Here is a 9,064-nt window from a genome sequence, read left to right as displayed (position 1 = left end):
ACTCTCTCACACACACTCTCACACACTCTCTCTCACACACACATACACACACAGCTTACACACACACACGCATACACACACACACACACACTCTCACACACACACACACACACAAACACATGCACACACACACAAACACATGCACACACACACACACACACACACACTCACACACACACACATACACACACAGCACACACACACACACACACACACACACACACACACTCGCACTTCCCCTCTGTGTGCAGTCTGTGTGACTCATCTGGTGGGATACTGGGGCGAAGTTAATGCTGGGTTTTTAATGAATGGAACTGGGGTGTGAGGCCCTAACAAAGTGCTCATAATGTTATGAAGTGATCAGTGGGCGGGTGTGAAGGTGTGATGTTCTAATGGCTCTGATTGCGTTTCCCTCTCTTCCCAGCTCAAAGCAGCTCAGAGCCTCTCCAAACACAGTCTGTCAGAGAACGAAGTGAGTCAGTCCCGCTCTCTGCCTTTCTCTCTTTTCTCTGTCTCTCTTTGCTTCTCTCTTTCCTCTCTCTTCTCTTTCTCTGCTCTTCTCTTTCTCGTCTCTCTCGCTCTCTCTCTTCTCTCTTCTTCTCTTTCTCTGTCTCTCTCTCCCCCTCTCTCTTTTCTCTGTCTCTCTCCCTCTCCCTCTCTCTCTCTCTTTTCTCGGTCTCTCGCTGTCACTCTTCGCTGCACCTGTAGAGGACGGATGGGGTGTGTATAACGAGCTCTAATTTGTGGTAGTGAGTGCTGTGGCGTGTGCGTGTGTGTACAAGTGTGTGTGTGCACCATCAACCCTGCCCCCTCCCTCTGGGGTGTTCCACCTGTGTTGACTGTCTGTCCCCCCCCCAGAGCACGTACCCCTCCCGACGCTCCACTCACACGGATGACTCCGCCCTCTTCATGGTAAGAGCCTCTCTTTGTGATGTGGCCCCTCCCCCTTTTCAAACTGACCAATCGGTATCCACAAACTCAGGGAGTCAGCTTATCCATCGCTGTCTGCCTGTCTGTTCTCCTGGTGCTACGTGCACTGTTCTTACATTTGCACTGTTCTTACACACAGTTGCGCACATGAAACACAGAGCACACCGCACACACACACATACAACACGCACGAATGCACGCACGCACATACACACACATCTTGTGTTGGTCTTTCTGCATGCTCACAGCTAATTTTAAGCTATGCTGTTGAGCTGCCGGAACTAACAAACTAACTCTTTCTCTCTCTTCATCTCTTTTTTTACCCCCCTCTTTTTCCTCCCCCTGTAACCCTGACTCCCTCCCTGGTTGTGTTCAACCTTCCCCCTCCTCCTTCCCTCCCCCTTTCCTGCTCTCCTCCGGCACGTTTCTCTCCCTCTCTCCGGCCCTCCCTCAGTCTCGCTCTGGGGAGACGGCAGCTGCTGGCTGTCCCTCTCCTCCCAGCCCAGGTGCTGCCCCCTCTGTCTGATGCAGGTACTGCAGCCTGTGCACTGAGTACTGCCACACTGAACAGCGCCTTGCACAATGCTCTTCTCTCTTCTTCTCCTCTGTCAGATCTTTGTGACTCTCTTCAGATCTCTCTGACTCCCTTCAGATCTCTCTGACTCTCCCTCAGTTTAACCCTTTAATGTGTGATGATGTCACAAACATATGATTGGAATGTTCTTGATTGGACATTCTAATGCTGATGTCACAGTCACTGCCTGTAACAGAAAAGCAATGGAGTTCTAGAACACTGACTGGAAAGACATTTTTTTTAAATCTACTCTAAGGGTGTAACGTCCTGACGGCTGAGGGCCCTGTTGTCTCAGGCGTGTGTGAATGGGGCCTGCGCTGGTGTTTAAGTTTAAAGTACTCCTGTCAGTTCCTGTAACCGGAGTGCTCCATGACCCTCGTGCACACCTGAGCGTTGACAGATCCAAACATAATCTCCATGTCCTCGTTTTTACTCTAACCCCCCGCCCCCCCGCCCCCTTGTGTGTGTGCTGCAGAGCGAGGACCGTTCCCCCCTCTCTCCCACCTCCTCTGGACACCCCCCAGGTAAGTAAGAATCTGCCCAACTGCCTCGTTTATTATTATTATTATTATTTTTATATTTCCGTTTCAATAAATGACTTCATAATGTCACTGCGTGGAGGAGAGGAGACGTCAAACAGCCATGTGGGTATTTAGTAGTGTCCCCACTGAATACCCGCAGCCCCGCCCCCGCCGCCAGGCCACTATCCTCCGTTTCTCTGCTTCCAATTTGCCCCGCAGCCCTCCAATCGCCTTCCAGTCCTGGTGCTGTGGCCCCGCCCCCCAGCCGGGGCCCCGCCCCCCATCCCAGCAGCCTGCTGATTCGTTTGGGACAGAGAGAGGAAGCCCAGGAGAGGTGGGCGGCGGGGGGCTTTGGGGGGGGGGGGGGGGCTCTGGCTGGTTGTCTGAACACGTAGCTCACAGATCCCTGATCGTTATCGGCAGGGACGCAGATCATGTCAAACAGAAGTGATTAGCACATGTAATTAGTGATTAGCCGTGATTAGTGATGGATGTGGATAGTGATCATCGCCCTTTCTGTGGGACCGCAGCCGAGGTTTGTTTATAACGCTGCTGGGGGCAGACGCTGTAAATCACTCTCTCTTTCCCTCTCTTCCCTGCATCTCTCTTCCTCTCTCTTTCCCTCTCTCTTCCCTGCCCCCCTCTTCCCTCTATCCTCCCTGCATCCTCTCCTCTCTTCTTCTTCCTCATCTCTTCCTCTCTTCCTCTCTCTCCCTGCCCCCTCTTCCTCTATCCTCCTGCATCTCTTCCTCTCTCTCCCTGCATCTTCTCTTTCCCTCTCTCCTGCTCTCCCTCTCTCATCTCTTCCTCTCTCTTCCTCTCTCTTCCTCTCTCGATGTCTCTGTCCCCACCTCTGCAGATTTGGGAGTCCCTAAGGTGGAGGCTGAGGAGGCCACGCCCCCTGAGCCCTGTGCGTTTGTGGGAGAGGAGGCGGAGCTGGTGGAGCAACTGCGAAAGGTGAGAGAATGCGCTGCGCCTTCCCACAATGCACTGCAGCACCCCTCAACACACCCCTCCACCCCTCACAGCACACTCCTCCACCCCTCAAAACACTCCACCCCTCACAGCACACTCCTCCACCCCTCAAAACACTCCACCGCTCACAGCACACTCCTCCACCCCTAAACACAGCACACAACTCTTACTCCCTAAGTTTAAAGCTAGTCAGCATCTCATAAAATACTGAACACTTTTCCATGTCCACCCTAGCCTCGTACATGCTCACAGACTCTATTTCTCGATGCCTCACCTGTCCCTCTGCCTCCCTCCCAGCCCTCACAGACTCTCAGCACTCCACGGCCAGCACACTCTTAACCCTCCGCAATCCACGCCAAGTCCACTGACCAAAACAAAAAAAATAAAACCTGTGCTCTGCCCGCAGAACATCGAGTCCCGGCTGAAGGTGTCGTTGCCTAGCGACCTGGGGGCGGCGCTGACGGACGGGGTGGTGCTCTGCCACCTGGCCAATCACGTGCGGCCAAGATCCGTGCCCAGCATCCACGTGCCTTCGCCCGCTGTGGTGAGTGTATGAGCGAACCCTTTATTTCCCCTTAACGTGTGAAATATAAAAATTTAAGCGTCTTTCACTGTCGCTCGTAAGAAGGATATATTCACCCTTTGAAGACTGGGGCTGCGTCCCACATCACTCCCTATTCACTATAGAGTGCACTACATTTGGCATCAGCCATTTTGTAGTGTGTCCCATCTGAGAAACCAAATTGTTGCACAATATATAGTGAACTACTTCCGCCCCACAACGCACTGCAAAATGTAGGGTACAAGCTATGTACGCTATCCGGAAGCCGAACATCCCACAATGCACTGCGGTATGGCTTTACGGTTTTTCTTTTCAACAAAGATGGCGGCTGGAACAAGAGAGCGGTGGCTACTTGTATAAATGCAAGTTGTGCTGACTCCCCTATGTAACACCTGTGGGGAATTTAAGGCCGGGTGTCAATGCTCTACGTCCCAGTGTGTATGATGGGATGTCTGTCTGTCTTTCTGTCCGTCCGTCCGTCCGTCCAGCCCAAACTGACGATGGCCAAGTGTCGCCGGAATGTGGAGAACTTCCTGGAGGCGTGTCGCAGGCTTGGGGTCCCGCAGGTGAGATTGTGTGTGTGTGTGTGTGTGTGGGGGGGTGTGTGTGTGTGTGTGTGTGTGTGTGTGTGTGTGTGTGAGAGAGAGAGAGAGAGAGAGGTGTGTGAGTGTGTGTGTGTGTGTGTGTGTGTGAGTGAGTGTGTGTGTGTGTGTGAGAGAGCAAGAGAGTGTGTGTGTGTGTGTGTGTGCGTTTGTGCTTGTATCTATTGGCTCACTTGGTGCAGCCATGTCTTCACACTCCTCATCATGCAGATCTTAAATGCCATCTTAGGACAACTGACCTTGATTTGATGCGTTTTCTGCTACTAACAATCTCCTTCTCTCTCTTGAATCATGCCCTAAACCCTAACCCTAATCATTCTCTCATCTCTCTCCCCTCGTTCCTTTCTCCCTCTTTCTGTTACTCTCTGTGATTCATCCTTCCCCTTCTCCTCTGAAGACCTGTCTGCTCTTTGGGGTTGGTGCAGGATAATGGTGCTGTGTGTCTGGAGCAACGGACACCTTATTGTCTCTCCTGGCCACATTCGGCTTTGCACTTGGCTCCATTAACGTCCAGGACGTAATCTCTCTACTGCCCCCTGGTGTCCCTCCTCTGCACTTCAGCACCGCTCCGGTGCACTGTGCTGCCACAGATGGACTGATGTTATCTGCTACGTCAGTGCTGAACACACGTATGGGAACACTGAGAACAGCCATGCAGGCTGGTGGAACTTTGCCTTAATAATATCAGCCTGCTGCACCGCTGTTTTCGTTTTTTGGACCTTTGCTGCAGCGTTAGTGAATCATCACTGCTTACCTGGCGTTGCCCACCCGGGGAAATCACTCAGGTGTGCCGTCTGCTGCAAACACGAAGCACAAGGGATTCCCCATCTGCTAGCCTCAGTCACTGTGATGTGGGAGGAGTAAGATAACAAAGCTCCGCCCACTGCTGCCTTATCTGTGATGTGGGTGGAGTAAAGTCTCCCAGCTCCTCCCACTTTAGAGTCAACCTCTCTCTTTATCCAAAGATCAGACAAACGTCTCCAGAATTCCTGCATCTTTAAAATATGACGTGCAGCTGTATGGTTGTTTACCCTGGGACTGAGAACAGCAGAGCTTCTGTCTCTCCAATTCAGTGCCCTGCCCAACCTCTTCTGTCTGTCTGTCTATACGTCTGTCTGTCCTTCCCTGATGCCCTCTGAGCCAAGATCTCATCTTCCTTCTGGTTAACTTGTGTTGTGTTTCAGTTTCCTGCTTGGTTTTGGATTTTGTTTTAAACTTGTGTTTCCGTTAGTGTCATTGTCATTTTCATTTGTCTATTTATTGATCTGTTGTTTTTTTTTCTCCTGTTTTTGTGCATTGTTTTATCGTTCCCCACCTCCTCCTACCCATCCCACCTGCCACCCCCCCACCCATACTGTCTTGTACCGCCACACCCCACAGGCCCAGCTGTGCCTGCCACTTCATATCCTGGAGGAGAAGGGGCTCCCCCTGGTGGCCGGGACAGTAAGAGCCCTGCTGGAGCTGGCTCCCCCGAAACACACCCCCTCCCCCACGACCGCTGCCCCCCCTGTCTCCATTTAGGACAGACAGGTGGACAGACGGACGTGTGAACGGAATCCTCTGGCAAATATGTGGCTCGCCTGCCCTTCCCAAAAACCGTGGAATTCTCCCTCTCACTTCTACGGTCGCCCCCCCCCGCCCCCTTCAAAAACCCCACACGCCCACCCCAGCTCCACAGACACCAGACTGACACCTCCAGAGGGAGGCTGTGAGGAGGACAAAAGAAAGTTCCGGAGTCAAAGACTTCAGGTGACCAGTCGCTCCCTCACGGACTGATGGACGGATGGGACACACGGACACAGAGAAGAGGAGGAGAAGAGACGGTTCTTCCTTTTTTTTCCATTAACAAGTTTTTAGTCTTCGGTATTCTCTCTTCACTTCATAGGGTGTCATTTGTCCTTGGCTCCTCCTTGTATATTATTATTGTTATTATTATTGTTTTAATATTGTTATTATTATTATGGTCACAAGACAGGGATTTGGGCAGGGGAGGTGTAGTGTTACCACGGTAAATCGCATGACCATGTTGTCACATGACCCAGGTTGTCCAATCCCTAAAGGAAGACGTTTGATGGAGCTGGGCTCACTAATGGTTAAACAACGCTAAGAGGTCTTTGTGATGTTAAATTAAGGAGCTGGTCTAGCCCAGAGAAGTGGATGGGGCACAAAAACCTTGGGTATCTTAGTGGGGTGACCTGAGGTTTTAATCCCTGTGTTTTTGGAACACTAGCGACATGACCGCTGCAGTCCTACTTGTGGCCAGGAGGTGGCGGTGCAAGCACGCTCCTGTCTCTCTGTGTTAGGGTCACTCGCGGAGCGCAGGACTCAAACACAGGGCCCAGGTCCGGGCTCCTCAATCTCTGCTCCTGTGAAATCTGCAACGGTTCAGACCCCGGGATGCAGGGAAGGTCAGTTAACGACAAAGTGAGCTGCTTCGAGTGATGGCTTTTAGCGCCTGTTAAAAATGAAAAAGGGGCACACCCTGGAGCCCTGCAGGTTTGGGTCACCCTGGAAACGGGCACGCCCTGCACCCCTCCAGGGTTGGGTCGCCCTGGAAACAGGCACGCCCTGCAGCCCTCCAGGGTTGGGTAGCCCTGGAAACGGGCACGCCCTGCACCCCTCCAGGGTTGGGTCACCCTGGAAACAGGCACGCCCTGCAGCCCTCTAGGGTTGGGTAGCCCTTGAAACAGGCACACCCTGCACCCCTCCAGGGTTGGGTCAGCCTGGGGTTGAACGACGGCTCGTATGAAAGGCTGCAGGTGAGGGGCATGTCATGGAGTAATGGCCCGGTGGGCGGCTGTGATCCTTACGTGTGCTTTACACCTTTAGTGTTATGTGTGAGCCCAGTTACACACACCATGGTATGATGGAAACTACAACTGGCCTACACCCTGCGGTACAGCATAACGCACCCTGACACGCCACGACACTACACACCCAAGCACATCAGCATAGCACTACATACCCAAAAACATCACAAAACGCCCGGTTACAACAGAACTCTGCAAACTGCACCACCTAACACAACTCACAACTTGGACAGTCTCTGTGATACTAGAGCGCTGCATGTCCCAGGATAAGGCAACACTATTCTGCCCAACACAGGCTCCTCCCGTATACTACTCGATCGCACACAGCATGGCCCTACAGCGCAGAGCTGAGCTTATTTAACCCTGCTCTTTCCAGCAAGGTTGATGGCAGCTGTGAGGAAGGAGATGGGGCTCCAACGCGTGTCAAATGGCTACCCTTACCCTCCACCTGTCTGGAGTTTACCTGCTTCTGTTACCTGTGTAAACCCACAGGCCTGGTACATCTCTCTGTCCTGCTTTCATGGGAGACGAAGGCTCTACTGTTTCCCTGACTCACTGCCGCCACTGTGACTCTGTGCTGTTACACTGACTCGCTGTGATTGGGTGCTGTTACGCTGACTCATTGTGATTGGGTGCTGTTACACTGACTCATTGTGATTGGGTGCTGTTACACTGACTCATTGTGATTGGGCACTGTTACACTGACTCACTCTGTCTTAGTCCTGTCACAGGGGCTCATTGTGGTTGCTGTGTCTGTGCTGTTACAGTGACTCTGCTGTCGTGGGTCTCACTCATTGCTGTTACTCTGAGTCACTGATCACTGTGACTCGGTCCTGTCACAGGGACTCCCTGTAGTGGCTCTGAATAATCGGTGGTTAACTGACTTGCTGTGACTTGGTCCTGTTACACTGACTCACTGTAGTGGCTCTGACTCATTGCTGTTACTCTCACACACTGTGGTTGCTCAGACTCTGTGCTGTTACAGTGACTCACTCAGTTCGCTTCTATTCAATGCTATAACACTGATGCCCCTTTTGGTCACACTCACTCTGTGAGTCTGTTACGGCGACTTACTGACTCGAGCTTGTGACACGGATTCAGACCTGCAGGATTGACTCACGGATTCAGACCTGCAGGATTGACTCACGGATTCAGACCTGCAGGATTGACTCACTGAGTCAGTCTTGTCACAGTTGCTCGTTGACTCACACACAACAGCGGTTCTGGACTGGCCTGGCCTGGCCTGTTCATTGACGTACACAGAGAACCCTGGCAGGGTCCAGAACCCAGCCCAAACGAACATCGTTGGTGGGAAATGAGAGCGTGAAATGCAGGCAAGGATTCCTGAAAGCTTATCCCTGTGAGTGACAGGTGACCTTTGACCCCTCTGTACCAGACAGGGGTTGGTTGTTAGCAAGGGCTTATGGGTAAATATTATTACGCGGGATTACTTTTTTTCTCCTCGACTTTATCTTTTGCATGCTGGACCTACATGCACATGCAGTTTGGAACTGATAAAAAATGAAAAAATTCACCACACAACAATAGACAAATGAAAATAATTAGAATCATGTTTTAACATCTTAACTTGCTTTTTAACCAACTTCAGGCTTCGAAAAGGGAAGTTAAAGATTCAGCCATTGTAATTATTATAAATGTGCATTTCTTGCTGTATAGTACAAGTATTTTTATGTTTTTACCTGAGTCTATGTAGCACCTGGTCCCCTGCCCACAGTCATGTGACTCTGCAGTTCACTACCTGATTCTGTACAGATCATATATATATATATATAACATTCCATGTTTACAACTATGTACTGCTTCCTGTACACTCGAGGACTTCATTTCCTTTGCTGCATCGCCCCCTTGCTGTGTGGAGTCTTTATTTTTCCTCCCCTGTACACTTATAAAAAAAAAAAAAATTTTTACAGCTTTTTTTTTAACAGTTGTCCATCAGAACATGCTATATCTGGTTTGAAATAAAGAGATTTAAAAAAAAAAAAAATGTTTTTCGGAGTTAACGTGCCGATTCTGACTCTTGTTACCGTCTGCTCACAGCGTGATTGGTTCACAATGCAGCAGCGTGGAAT

General features: G+C 51.0%; 1 protein-coding gene and 1 long non-coding RNA gene across 2 annotated transcripts in view; both read left to right on the top strand.

Annotated features, from left to right (window-relative positions):
* Nucleotides 1–5,805, top strand: part of LOC135257929 (DISP complex protein LRCH3-like) — a 19,215-nt gene extending 13,410 nt beyond the window's left edge. Inside the window, exons 13-20 of the mRNA XM_064341147.1 lie at nucleotides 425–472; nucleotides 859–912; nucleotides 1,980–2,028; nucleotides 2,245–2,359; nucleotides 2,808–2,982; nucleotides 3,407–3,544; nucleotides 4,051–4,128; nucleotides 5,545–5,805. Of these exons, the coding sequence (XP_064197217.1) occupies nucleotides 425–472; nucleotides 859–912; nucleotides 1,980–2,028; nucleotides 2,245–2,359; nucleotides 2,808–2,982; nucleotides 3,407–3,544; nucleotides 4,051–4,128; nucleotides 5,545–5,685 (798 nt within the window). The 3' untranslated portion in view covers nucleotides 5,686–5,805. The remainder of the gene's footprint in view (nucleotides 1–424; nucleotides 473–858; nucleotides 913–1,979; nucleotides 2,029–2,244; nucleotides 2,360–2,807; nucleotides 2,983–3,406; nucleotides 3,545–4,050; nucleotides 4,129–5,544) is intronic.
* A 156-nt stretch (nucleotides 5,806–5,961) lies between these two features.
* On the top strand, nucleotides 5,962–8,942 carry LOC135258224 (uncharacterized). Its single transcript, XR_010330910.1, has 2 exons — nucleotides 5,962–6,156; nucleotides 6,225–8,942. It is a non-coding gene; the product is annotated as an uncharacterized LOC135258224 (long non-coding RNA).
* Nucleotides 8,943–9,064: the final 122 nt, after the last annotated feature.

The sequence above is a fragment of the Anguilla rostrata genome, chromosome 6 (assembly GCF_018555375.3).
Source record: "Anguilla rostrata isolate EN2019 chromosome 6, ASM1855537v3, whole genome shotgun sequence".
In the NCBI taxonomy this organism is placed as follows: Eukaryota; Metazoa; Chordata; class Actinopteri; order Anguilliformes; family Anguillidae; genus Anguilla; species Anguilla rostrata.
Note: the sequence above shows the minus strand (reverse complement) of the source record. Positions and strands in the feature narration are given on the sequence as shown.